This window comes from Crocodylus siamensis, chromosome 2, assembly GCF_052110815.1.
Source record: "Crocodylus siamensis isolate JL-2025a chromosome 2, ASM5211081v1, whole genome shotgun sequence".
Classification (NCBI taxonomy): domain Eukaryota; kingdom Metazoa; phylum Chordata; order Crocodylia; family Crocodylidae; genus Crocodylus; species Crocodylus siamensis.
The window spans coordinates 231,674,206-231,688,133 of NC_143396.1; the positions used below are offsets into that span (position 1 = coordinate 231,674,206).

Here is a 13,928-nt window from a genome sequence, read left to right on the forward strand (position 1 = left end):
TGAAAATTCCCAGAGCAGTTGTTAGCCCTTTGTTGTGTTGTAATCCCGGGCCTTTGTTTATGAACCCAGGTAGCCTTGCTTAGTTTCTTTGTGGTTAATGGACAGGCCACTACGTGGGGATGTCTCTGGAGCTAGGGGAGGTTTATTTACCTGTAGACACCTACTCTAAACTATAGTGTTATGACTGCGCAAAATGTGCGTGCAGGAAAAGAGCTGTTAAACAAAAAGGAAGAAAGGCAAGTGAAGCAGTCTCTTCCCTGAGGAGAGATTGTTCAAAGAGACTGTTCACTTTTTTTCTGACTGCCTCCATACATACCTTTTTTTTAATCCTCTCCCCCACCCCATGTTTTCTGCAGCCATCACTAAATCCAATCGATTGCTTGGAGGAACTGGAGCATTTGACATCTGAGGTGCTGCTGCCTCTCCTTAGCCAGCCAGCCTTGCACAGCATGTGGGATGTGCTCAGGTAAAAACCATACCAGGACAGGGAACTAAGCAGGTTGACAAGCTACATGCAGTCTCATTTCTGAACTATGTGACATGCTCAGAAAAGGGGGGGTGAGGGGAACCTCACAAAATGACCTCTCTAACATGCGTCAGACTGCAGCTGCATGCTTAGGTGGTTTATTTTGGTGTGTTTACTCACCAGACATGATATGGACATATTGTTCCTGATAGAACCCTGTCCATTAGATTGGTGGAAGGTCCCTCCACATGTATGCAGCTTAGTGCTTTTCTCTCGCCTCTTCCCAGCAAGAGACTGGAGACTGACACATGCACAGTAGACTCAGAGCACTCGCTCCTTGTTTCAGGTGTCCTGCTTGTGGATCACCAAAGTGAAATGCATGTAGGCAACCCTTTAAAGAAAGAACAGTTACTCTGTAGTAACTGTGTGGCCCTTTGCTGTCCATGTAAACCATGACCTGCCCTCCTTCCCCATTACTTTTTTAAATAGAGGAACTAGAGTGCAGTTTTGATTGCCCTGACTTTTGTGTTCTTGGCTATAGCACAGTGAAGGACATGTCCTAGTATCTGCTTTTAATTTAAAAGATTGTGATCTTGTTGTGCCTGAGGCACCTGCAGAGGTGCAACTAGCAAGGTTTGTGCCCTGGACAAAACTCTGTTGGAGATTGGAAGGAGAGGGGTTGGTAGTGGGTGGGGGGAAGTCTTATTTGCCTCAGGGACTCCAAAATTCCTGGCTTGTACTGCCATGGTACAGCCTGCCCACCTGACTCTTGCTGTTGCTGGTAGACCAGTTGTGCCCCCTCTAAACTGGTGCCCAGTGGTAGTACCCTGCTCACCCACCCCTTGTTACACTACTGGGCACCTATACACCAGACCCATGGTTACTGAAGGTTAGGTGACTGGCTGCTCTCTTTTATTGTACTGGAAGCACAAAGCTTAGCCATTCCTTTTGAGTATATCTTTCAGTGTACTCATGACCTGTCAGGCTGGCATGGTTGGCAGTGTACAAAGAGCCTTTCTTAATAGTCCTACAGGCAGAGATCTATTTTAAAAGTGTGAGAGAATCCTGAATTTCAACACTTCTTGCACAACATGGATGTATAAGAGGACACTGAAAACTCCTATGTTTTAATACACTCTAGTCTTTTAGATACAGGGTTGGCTTCTTACTCTTTACATAGGTATTTTCATTTTAAATGTTCTTATTGGCCAATGCTGGTGATTTGGATTAGGTCTGTGTGTGGAAAAGCTGTGGTTTCTTTGGTTATCTATGGTCCAGTAGTTTTGAATAAAAGCACAGGATAAGAGTAGCACAATATAAGAGCTTGGTCTCCTTTATGTTCCTGAAATTTATGACCAGTTAATCAAAAACTGAAATTTGTTAGAGCCAACGTGTTAATTTGTATTGAAATGGTTGTTAGCTGCTCTACTGAGGAGCTTGTGATGCTAGAGACTGTGTACACACAAACCTTGAAAGTCTCTGTGGCTACAGTTGATTGTACAAACATTTCTGAGATGGGAGCTTTTAATCTGTAATTTGCCATGAAAGCCGTCAGTGAAATGAGTGCTGTTGATCTGATCTGTCTTTATTCACACAGGCCGTGTTCTGCTCTATGCAATCCCTCGTCTTGTTCCCCGGCACCAGAATCTGTCTGCAGCATTGTATCTTTGAGTTGCACTGGAGGCAAACCCCCTATGAGTTTAGCTGGCTCAAAGTCACCTTTTCCCTTCATTACTGCTCTTCTTTTCCTCATCAACAGTATCACCCAAATCCACAAAAGCCTGGTCAGCAAGGTTAGTATTGGCTTGTTACTAGGAACTCCACTTGAATATGAGCTTGGTTGGGAGGGAGGGGAGGGCCTGTATCTAAATGCTGTACGGGTGACATTAGTAGGATTGTTTATACTCAACAGTTGGGGGGTTTTGGCTAAAGGTAAAACAAAGTGGTAAGGAGAACCCTCTAAGTTCAGAAGTAGCAAGATCTTGCTTCTGATATACTTAGTCCTGGGATGCACACTATACAAACAAAAATGAGCAGCTGAAAGTAGCTTGGCAATGTAAGAAAAACAGTCACATTGCTCAAGGGACTGATTTGTAGGGAAAGGCTAGAAGAGGGAATTATTTATTGATTTCCTTAACAATGGCTAAGATGTGGAACATAGCTAAGTGTCTGAAAGGTTAAAGATTGTGGAGGAAGAGAGGGGTTGTTGAAGGAGGTATAATGTGAAGAATATCCCAGTGAAATTTAAATAAGCATTTAGGTTGAGTACTGGACAGAGTTTCCTGTTCAGAGAGCCATTATATTGGTGAATACTAATTGGCTGTGAGTTTTTGTTCATATACAAAGGCACTTGGCATAAGACTTTAGCACAAGAGAATACGATGTTCAGATATTTGTTTTGTGTTGGGGCCTTGGAGATAAAGTTAGGAAACCAAGGCTTTCTGTGACTAGATGCAGTGACAGTGAGTGAACACAAATATGTATGGAGTGAGCAATACCAAAACTACCAAAGCAGTTCTTTGAGAGAGAGAGCTGGTACAAGCTCTTCTCAAGGCTGCTGTCTGGTTTTATGCTGAAATTATTTTGCTCAGCTCCTTGGAACTACATTTTCTTGGAGAATAGCACTGGTGCCTCCTTTTGAAGCGGTGAACAGATGCACAAATGATGCATAAAAAGAGGCTTATCTGTGAGTGGATACTGCATATAGCGTGGCGGAGAATGAGAAGTTCGGAGATAGAGACCTTCTCATTGCCCTGGGGAAGAAGGAGAGTTTTTTTCAGGTCACCTTTGGATTATAAGCATGCTTGTCCAGAAGAGCTTGTGGCTATTCTTTGAGGAAAGGAAGGGGATGCAAGGTGGAAGATATTGCTAAGATTCATATTTCCCCTGAATGGGATGATGATAATTGTATTTGCCTGTTTCTGGTTCTCCTACAGTACTTCTGTGTGCTGAATTTCAAAGGTCTGAAAGATTATCTGTGCCACAGCTGGGCCAAAGGACCACCCTCTGTAACTCCCTCATCTGCCTGGATCTTGCGGCATGAATACCATCTGCAGTACTTTGTGTTAGCATTGGCCCAGAAAATGGTAACCCTTTTAACACTTTATTCATTCTCATCCCTTTGATTAGTCTAACCCTGATTCCCTTTCCAGTTAACACATTCAGCAGACACCGGACCCTTTGAATCAATTGGTCTTTGTCTTTCCTGATGTTCATTTCCTGACTCCCCAGCTCACATACCCATCATCATCCTGCACTTAGTAATTGTAGCCTAATAGAAAATAGGGCTAGAAAGCAACCTCAAGAGGTCATTTACTCTAATCCCCTGCTAAAGGCAGGGTCAGCCATGACTAAATTATCTCGGGCAGGTATCTTCCTAACCTGTTCTTGAAAATTTCCAAGGATGAAGATTCTACAGCCTCTGTGGTTAGCCTGTTCTAATTTTTAACTGCCCTCATAGTGAGAAAGCTCTTAATCTCCAACCTAAATTTCCCCTGCTCAATTTGAGACCTTTTTTTCTAGCCTTGTCTCTTACAGTTACAGAGAATAGTTTAGCCACCCTCTTTATAACTACCTTTCAGGTATTTGAAGACTGTTGTTAACACCTCCCCCAGCCCCTACCAAGTCTTTTCTTCTTTAGACTTAAGTAGTCTTAGTTTTTTCAGCCTTTCCTCAGAAGTCGTACTTCCCAAGCGTCTAATCATTGTTGCTCTCTGCTGGACTCTTTCTCAATTGTCCACATCCTTTATGAGGCCTCACTAGTACTGAATAGAGTGGAAGGATCACTTCCCTTGATTTGCAAGTGATTCTCCTGTTGCTGCTGACAACCCAATATGCTGTTGGCCTTTTTTTTTTTTTGTAACAAGAGCTCACTGTTGGCTTCTATTAAGCTGCTGATCTACTGTAACCTCCAGGTCATTCTCTGCAGTACTGCAGCAAAGCCAATTGTCCCTTAGTCTGTATTTGTCTGCAGTTGTTTTGTCCCAAGTGCAGGATTTTGTATGTCTGTGTTGAATTTTGTTCAGTTGATTTTTTGGACCACGAATGCAGAGTTTAGACCTCAAAATGCTTTACAAACTTTGATAGAATCTTTTTATATACTTCTAACCGCCCCCGCCACCTCTGAGCTAGAACACAGCAGCCTATTTAGCAAAGTACAGAATAGTTTATGACCAGAAGTGGAAGGGAAACATATCCAGGTGAGAACCTCATTCTGATTTTACATCTGATATCCACAGAGAGATCCCCATTCCAGCTGTCTGCCCTCTGACTTCCTGTGACTGTCTTGCTAAGAATTGTCACCATGTTCTCACTTGTTGGGTTTTTGTTTCCTGTGCAGGCAGGCACTTGTTCAGAGTATGCCCAGCATGCCTCTCTCCATCACTGCGTTGCTATGGCGTTGTTAAGCTGTTTGTTGCCAGGGAGTGAGCATCTGGCTCATGAGCTCCTCTTGGGTCTTGCGTTTAATCCAGAATTTATTCCGTAAGCTTTGCATTTTTTTCTTTAAGAATCTAATTTCTTTCTAGGCTGGTATATGGAGAAATTTGTTTGGGAAAGAAAGAAGCTTTTACTTTGCTACAAGTTTACTTTTCTAGTCAGATTTTCAGCCTTTAATATAAAGCCTGTGCTAAAGGTGTGCACCATCTATGCCCCTGCTACAGGACCTTTGGTGAGGGCCAGGGGCATGACCTGACCTGCAGACTTGTCTCTGGCATAGGGATGAGAGAAATAAGATCAGTTGCTTGTTGTCTCCTGTCAGTAGCAGGTGTCCTGCTATGCCAACAGCCTCAACAGGAAATCAGTCGTGTGTCTTCATTCTTAAGAGCAATGTGGCATCAATGCTGAGTCAAGATTTAGTAATATCTAGGAAACGGATGGAAATCTGTCCTAATTGTAATTTGCCTTAGACCACCCAGGGTACTTCCCTGGAGAAGGCTGGACACATCTCCATTTTTTTTTCTTGCTCGGTGTGTTAAACTGGCACTACTGCTTCTCACAAAAGCCTTCTCAGTTAGCTTCACCTAACAGATAAGGTATCCGAGCCTGTAGAAGGAGTCAGTCTCTGCTGAGATCAGAGCTGGTGGGGTGGGGAGCGGGGGAGAAGGGTTGTTTTCCCCAGACCTATATTCTAGTAACTAGGCCATACCTTTTTAATGATTTATTGTTGGTGTCAGCTGAAAAGTCATATAGCTAGTATTGTTCAGCCAGTGCACATAGGTATCTTGTAGTGTGTTTTATCTCGCGTTGAGCTCCTGACAGCCTGTGGGTAAGTGCGGCATCTCCTTAACCAAATGGTGACAGCAGGTACCCCAGCATCGAGTTTCCAAGCTGCATTGGCTCCCACTTGCAGTGCTCTGCCATTGCTAGCTAAGAAAAATAGCTATGGGAACTTCCTGCTGGCGGCACCTGGGATGCCGACAAGATTAGCTTCCTGGCAGCATTGTTGTGCTGTTCCAACTTGAAAGCATAGGTGGGGTCAGTGGTGCCGTGCAGTCTAATGCTCCTTGTCCTGGGATAACATAGGCAACTGGGAGGGAGTTAATAGAAGCTCAACATCTGATTTTTATGTTGGTTTATGTACCAATGTTTGCTACATTTGTGTGTCTTTTGCAGAGAAGGGAAAGCTGGAGGGCCAGTGGCTGCTGATTTCTCTGATATCCTTCATCTGGGTGCAAGAGCAAGGCTGGTGCAGCCTGGCTCAGTGGCAGCAGTTTTTCCCAAGCCCAGCCGTGGTGTTCTGCTGGGAGAATCATACCAGCATCTGCCTTTCATCCGAACCTGCTACCTCTCTCATTTTGTTCACTTGGAGCCTTCTCTTGTCCGTTCCCAGGCTGCTTACCAAGGTCGGACTTGCCTCATCCAATCCATGCTGCTTCCTCAGGTCAGAGGACCCATTCTACCCTCTGACTGGCCATTTTTTCCCCTTATCAGCCTCTACAACAAAGTGACTAGTGCAGAGACGCAGGGGGTTGTACTCAACACTCTTCCACCTGATTTAGTGAACACTGTGACCCGGAATCTGCAATGGGTCCTGCTTCTGGAAACCTGGCGTGCCAGGATACTTGAAAGTATACCAGCTGCTGCCAAACTTGCACGGCTTATGTGCATCTTCCTAACAGGAGGAGATTTGTTCCTAGAAGGACCTGTCCATTGTTATACTGCTGCCCTTCTGTCTCTCTACTGCCAACCGAAGGCCCTGGATTCTCTGCAACTGGATGCTCCTCTCCCTGGCTTGGCTTCCTTCCATGACCTCTATATCAGCCTCTTGGAGCAATTTGAAGGTGTCTCCTTTGGGGATCCCCTTTTTGGAGCCTTTGTTCTTCTCCCTCTTCAGAGGCGCTTCAGTGTACAGCTCCGGCTGGCTGTTTTTGGGGAGCATGTGAGCATCCTGAGGGCTCTGGGAGTGTCATTCCAACAGGTAACTCTTGGATTGTAGGCTGCTTGGCATGTCACTTTATTCCAGTGAATGGAATACTATATCCTTTATGACTGTTTCGTAAAGGTGCACTGATACACTGGTCCAATATCAGATTGGCACCAATATAAAGAAAATTAGCTACATTGGAAATCAGCCCAACGCAGCCAATAATTTGGCTGATAAATGCCTCTGTGTGTACACAGCTGCAGTGCAGCACATAGGTGGTGAGGGGCAGAGCCTGGCAGGATGGAGAGCTGTGTGCAGCTGGTAAGTCTGTTGTGGAAGAGGAGGGGGAGGGAAGGGGTGTGGGGGGGGGCAGATCAATGCCCCCCATGGTGAGGGAGGGAGGGAGTGGACAGAGGCAAGTACTGCCCAGGCAGGGCAGGGTGTGGATTGGAGCCACAGCTCGTGTGGGGGGGGGTGGCTCTTGCTGCTGCTTGCACCCCAGGGGGGCAGTGATGTGCCCCCAGATCTCTGTAGGGTGGACAGGCTGCAGCTGTGGGCTGGAGCTGGGGCTGTGCCGGGCTCCTCTTGGTGGGGGCTGGGCTTGGGGTGGGCGGTCGTAGTGCTGGGCTGTAGCCCCTCCCAGTGCCACCACCCCATAGCTCCCCCTCCCAGTGCCGCTGCTACCGCCTGCCCCAAGCCCAGCCCCCACTGAGAAAAAACAAGCACAGTCCTGGCTCCAGCCTGCAGCTGCAGCCTGCCCTGCACAGATCTAGGGGCACATGCCCTCTCCCCCCCATGTCCTCCCAGGGTGCAAGCAGTGGCAGGAGCCTCCCCCCCTACACCACCCCCTAGACAAACCACAGCTTTGTCCCGTGTCCTGCTCTGCCCCAGCTGGACAGTGTCTGCCCTGTCTCACTCCCTCACGGCAGGGGGGCATTGATCTGCCCCCCATGCTGCTTCCCTCCGACCCCCCACCCCTTTCTACCATAAGGGACTTACCAGCTACACACAGCTGTATTGGAAATTGGATTGGTATCAGCCGTTATGCCTCCTTAAAAATTGGCTATTGATATTGAGCCCCCAAAATCTCTGTTGGTGCATTCCTACTTTTTCCTTTCTGAAACTGGACTCATCCTGGCTCTTTTTTTTCCCTGTGTAGCAATTACACTCCCTTAGTGGTGACAAGTTCTTCATTCTTTCTGAAGAAAGTCCAATATGTGGAACTTAAAATGTCACGTGGGCTGAAACCAGCATTCCTTCAATTATAGGCTATTATATCAGTTGCCAGTAGCATCTGTTGTAGTCTAGGGCCTGGGTACTCCATAACAAACTGGACCTAACGTCTGCAGCAGGGTTCCTGGAGTCTGTATTGCTCTACTACAGCAGACTGGAAGTCCTGTGGCAGTTCTAATCAAACCACAAAATTAGAGGTAGTTTTATTTATCTATTTATTTATAACAATTCAATAGGGAGCTGAGTAATACAATCTGCACTGGACCTTTGGGTTTATTTTTTATATTGATTTCAGTTTCTCTTATGCTCTCCCACTATCTTCAGTGTTCTGTATATCAAGTTATTTTATATTGACAACTCAGATTTTCTGACTAAGTTTATTGAGGGAAGTTGGAGGTTTTTTGCCAGGGGAGCGAGCAGTTGGGGACATTTCACACTGTGGAGTGGTATTAAGATTGTGAGATGAGCACACTAAATTTTGTTTCTACTAAAACAGTTAGCTAAATGTTAACCTTTATTTATTTATTTTTTTAAATCAAGGCTCTGATTCCAGATGCCAGTACTGTGGTAAAGTATGGATTCAACAGTCCCAAAATTGCAGAATACATGGAAAGAAAGTAGAGAAAGTTACAGAACAGTCTTCATTATGACCCCTTATTTTTACATGCTAATTCACTTCCAAAATATTGACTGGTTATGGTGGTGTTTTCCATGCTTTGTCACCACTTGAAATGAATTTTGCTTAGAAAAGTGTTAGCAAAGCTGTTTCATCTACCTTTTAAATTATAGGTGAGAAAAGAAAGAATTCCTTATACAGAAGGCAAAGTTCCAGTGACATTTTAGCTTACAGCAAGACTATGAAGTTTGAAATTTGAGGAATAACATTAATGGTCATATTGTACATTTATCTTTTGTCCCTTTCTGAGTATATTGTATCTAATGGAATACTTTGCGTCTCAGCTGAGGAGGTATTTGAAGATCCTCTGGAAAGGAGGTAGGGTGATATTGCTTTTTTTTTTTTTTTTGGCTCTGTTGCAGTTTCCTGTGCCTCTGGAGCAATACATCTCCCCTCCTGAGGACAGCCTGAACCTCCTGAGACTGTATTTCCGAACACTGGTCACTGGTGTGCTGCGCCCCAGCTGGTGCCCAATCCTTTATGTTGTGGCTGTGGCTCATGTGAACAGCTTCATTTACTCTCAGGGCAGCACGACACAGGTTTGTACTGGATAGTTTTAGTTAAAAAGCTAGGTGCTCAGGCTTCAGATCCAGATCTGCTATAGACATGTTGTATGACCAGTTAACCACTCTGTGCCTCTCTTTGCTTCTTTGCATAATGGAAGTAATTCTTTCCTCATGAGAGTGTCATTAGGACTGTTCAGCTGTTTGAAATCCTCAAATAGGAGTTGCTCTCTATTTATTGCAGTACCACGCACATGTGGTATTTTTTATCCGCTGACTACTGTGGTGCTGCACAAATGTTAACAAACCTCTTCATAGCACTCCAGGTCAGTAAATACTATATCCATTGTCCAGAAGGGTGGAATGATATATATGGCAAACTGAGTGACTTGGTTAGTCAAGTCAATAAGGAACAGAACCCAAAAGTCCATGCTCTAACCATTAGATACGCTCCTCTCTATTGTATGTAATATTATGCAAGCCTGATAGCTGATGTGCCAGGAGACAAGAGTTAGGGTTTCAGCAGTGAATTTGAGTGACCTTATTGACCCATCTGCCTCCAAAAAGTTAATGACTTGGGGAAGAAGGAGAGAAATGGGACCACAGTTATGACATACTGAACAACTCTTTCCATAGAACCCACTGCTGCATGGTGCAGCATAACAATAGGGGTACTCCCCCAGTAGCACTGAAGGAAAAATGTGCTTGTCTTAAGCTTTCTTTTGCATTAAGCTGAGCATCTGTGTCTTGTTCCTAGGAGGCTGATGCTGCTCGGAAAAGTATGTTGAGAAAGACCTGGCTTTTAGTGGATGAGGTAGGCTCCTTTCTAGCCACTGTATGCTGATGGGAGATGAGTTTTGCTGCTGTTGGCCAAATCTGAATCTCTGGCCTAGTGGATTCCCTGTTTATCCAAACTTGATGGATTAGAAGTGGATTGCTGCTAATTTGATCAAGTGGAGCCTTAATACCAGGGTTTTGGCTTGTAATGCCTAAAAACCCAGCATCTGATACCCTTGTGCAGCCTACCCTGCAATTCATTTATGGGCAGACACCTGCTGTGAGACTGAGTTGGATTTCCTTCTCTCTGTATCCATGAATTTGGCATGAACAGTATTTTTGTTCAGAAATCCCAGAAAAGTTTCCAGTCACCCATGCGCAGGAGGCCAGCAGGTGGCCAGTCTTCTTGATACATAATTAAACTGGAAAAAGTCACATCGCACAGATCACATCAAACTCCTAATGTATAACATTTGTTCATATGTTCTATCCCTTTCCCTGATGATGCCTTTACAAAGACCTGTCTCGTATTACCCTTCTTGGTTGTAAAGGGCCATGCAGTATATATCAGTTGGGTCATAATAAATGGCATATTTGGCCCTCTGCACCCATCATGTAAGGTAGGTTCCTGCATCCCAGTTATGCCCTAATTTGAATGCTGACAGGGGAAGGAAATGGACATGGGTGGTAGGTGAGGAGCTGTAGGCAAATGGGGAAATCTCAGACAGGTAGAGCATAGGTGAAGATGGTAACTCTTCTAGGAAGAAGCTCAGGACCTACAGACATTTGGTTCTGTGGTGTTGAACACCTTAGAGCAGCTGGACAATGTGCAACAAGTGGGATGTAAAAACAGTTCTGGATTTTCACCTTGTGTGAGCCACGCTTAATGTCTGTTTCTTTCTTCAGGTATTGAAAAAGCATCTTCTCTATTACAAACTGCTGAATTCAGAGTGCCCTTTGGGCTTTGAACTTTATGAAGAGCTCCCTCCCTTGAGACTAAAATACCTGCAAATGGTAACCAAGAAAGAGCTCAATGAGAGCACATCACCATAGCAAAGCATTCCTGCAATGGAAGGGTTTAGGTGGTTAAAAGTAAGAGGGGCTGTCGTCTCCAAACCAGTGAAAAATTTTAAGTAGACTTATTGTGTGTGATGTGTTTCTTGAGCATCCCTGGCATGTCAGCAAACGGAAGAGGAAGCAGGACACTCTGAACACATGTAATATTATGAATGAAATGCATATGGTGTTAGGTGTGTCTCATACTGGAACATCTCGGGGATCTGTGGCTACTGCAGAGCAAGAGGAATGTCTTCATGGTAAAGTGTAAGCACAGCTGGTTTAATAAACTAAATGAAGTGGGAAAAATTGGTCAAACCTCACACTGGAAGGTACACTTTCTGAATGTGGTATCTGTTACCAATTCTTACTTTTTAAACAAGAACCTCTTAACTTTTCTGTGTCTTGAACTTTGCAGGATTTCTCTCTGTAGGCTTCAGGGAAGGAGGGAAGAAGTGGATTGTGTCAAATTGTCCTTTATCACCAGCAGCCTCTCCAGGAAGGTGATCTGGGTGCTTCATACATAAGTCTTACGTTGTACTGTGTCATACCTATGAGGAAGTGATGCTTCATCACGTAGAAACCATGTCTCTGTGCGCATCATCCCATTTTAGTTGTGTTCTTTTCTCTCTTAATTTCGTTAAGGATAACAAGATTAAAATATTATCTCTCTGGAGGACAGGATGTTTGGCAGCTGCAGCTGTTTCCTATAAGAAAAAAATAAGTATCTGTTTGACTGGGAACTACATTGATCATCTTTTCTCTTGAGAGAAAGAGAATAGAATTTAAGGCTTGACAAAGAAGTTTAAGCCTTAAAGTGGCTCATGGATACACATCCTCATTCTAAACATCTTGTGTAGTGGGGCAGTATGGTGATCTAAAAATGATCAGGGAGAGTACCTGCTACCCAAGGGAGTCTCACAGGAGTTGGTGCTTACTATCCTGAAGATTTCCATTCTGTCCTGTCATGTTTTTCAGGGCCAGGTTTTTTATAACCAACAAACCTTGTTTTGGAACATTCATTCTTGGAGCTTGCTCAGACTTTTTTTCTTTAACATGTTTAAAAGTGAATTATCTTTCTTGGAAGGTGCTGGATTGTGACAGCCCTGAAGATTAAAAACCTACATTTATCTACACAGCAGATTAGGCACAGACCATGCTGAGTTCCCCTGCATACCCTGTTTCTGTCTTGACTTCTCCCCTGATGCTAATGGTAATGGAGAATTTTATAATGTGCTGCTTGCAGAACTTGATCTAAGATTTTACACGGGGCAGGGGGCACAGTTGCATGGACTGGTGCTGCAGGGTGGCTGCACCCCCTACCCCCATCCTTCTCTTCCTCCTTGTTCCATTCCCCCCTCCTCCAGCTGGGGCAGGCAGGCAGCACTGCAGGAGCAGCAACTGTCAAGGACTTAAGTCCCAAAGCAAGTAAGCGTTTCTCCCTTCCCACCTTTCCTATTTCCCACCCACTCCTGCCTGCCACTGCCAGATGCTGTCTTGGGGGTGAGATGAGCTCCTGCCAGCTCCAGCTGGGCTGCACAGGGGCCACACTTACCAGGGACAGCAGTGGCAATGGCCGAGGGGCATGTTTCCCCTCCATGTGCCTGCTCTTGGGCTGGCAGGGAACACCTGTAGGGAACAGGCAGGAGAAAGAACATGACTGTGTGCTGCAGCTGCTGTGATCTGGGCTGAGCACAACTCCTGTGCAGTCCACCTGGAGTGGGCAGGACCTCCCCTCCCCCAGGTGCTGTCCCAAGGGCAGGTAGGAGAGGGGGAAATGAGATAGAGAAGTGCAGGGGAGAGGAGATGTGCTTTTGAGGGGAAGGGACGTGGGAAAATGCTTACCTTCATTGAGACTTAAATCCCCATCTGCTGCTCCAGTGGCATGGTCAGAGAGGGTTGTCTCAGTTCACTCTCTGGTAGATACCTAATGCATTTCATGCAGGCCCATGACCAGTAATCGGCTCCTGATGACTGCAGTTTGCTACCAGCTTCAATTGAATTTATGCCAGGAACCTTTAGGCGAAAGATTGTGCAGGTTGTTCCAGTCTCTCACAAGTTACTAGAAAGCCAAAGTTCTCTGGTTCTTCATATTTTTTCCACTTGAAATAAAAGTGGGATCTGGACAGTGCCAGGGTTTCTATTTTAATCCATTTTCTTTTAATCCTTTTTCTATTGTGTCTTTAAAATGTTAACAGCTGAAAATCAATAGCTCATGGTCAGAAATGCAAGAAATGACCAATATTGATTTTTTTTCTCTTAAATGTGCTTGCTGTGATTAAAAGTTTTATTGAAATCTTTTCAAGATGGCAAGAGACCCAGGAGCAGTATTTCAGGAAAAATTAGGAGATTTAAGGGCTGCTAATAACCCATTAGATAATTGAGTTGGTGAGTGACATATCTCGGTAGTACACTGCTGTTCCAGCCTCTTGTTGCCAAATCCCTTGCAGCCCATTGTTCTGTGCGGAGTGGCATTTTGGATTATACAAAAGCTGTGAATAAATATTTATAGTTCTCTAGGTTTGGAGACATGAGGGGGTGCTCTTTCCTTTCATTTCTTTATCTTTATATTTGGGTTTGAGTGGTGCTGTTGCTTACCTATGAATAATAGTACGTTGGGACTACTACACACTATTGAAAACATTCATAGCCTTGATTCAGCTCTCTGTGGATTCCTCCTTGTAGGAACATATGACCACTATGAAGCAATAATTTCTAATGATCTGTGTGCCTTTGACTTGGAAGCAGGGCATCTTGTGGACTAATCAGGTGGGCTCAACTAGAGAGGACCCGATTTTCAGAGCTTCTGAGAGTCCCTAATTGCAGCTGAAATCACAGGGAGCTGAAGTTGAG

The 13,928-nt window shown here is 44.8% G+C and overlaps 1 protein-coding gene across 5 annotated transcripts in view; it reads left to right on the forward strand.

Moving 5' to 3' along the window:
* The window catches only part of RPAP1 (RNA polymerase II associated protein 1), a 59,360-nt gene extending 45,751 nt beyond the window's left edge, over window positions 1-13,609 (forward strand). For all 5 annotated transcript variants that reach the window (XM_090033389.1, XM_090033388.1, XM_090033392.1 and 2 more), the window contains 8 exons: window positions 357-466; window positions 2,064-2,259; window positions 3,403-3,552; window positions 4,806-4,948; window positions 6,080-6,884; window positions 9,102-9,278; window positions 10,000-10,056; window positions 10,926-13,609. In XM_090033389.1, the coding sequence (XP_089889515.1) occupies window positions 357-466; window positions 2,064-2,259; window positions 3,403-3,552; window positions 4,806-4,948; window positions 6,080-6,884; window positions 9,102-9,278; window positions 10,000-10,056; window positions 10,926-11,072 (1,785 nt within the window). In that variant the 3' untranslated portion in view covers window positions 11,073-13,609. The remainder of the gene's footprint in view (window positions 1-356; window positions 467-2,063; window positions 2,260-3,402; window positions 3,553-4,805; window positions 4,949-6,079; window positions 6,885-9,101; window positions 9,279-9,999; window positions 10,057-10,925) is intronic.
* The last annotated feature ends 319 nt before the right edge of the window (window positions 13,610-13,928 follow it).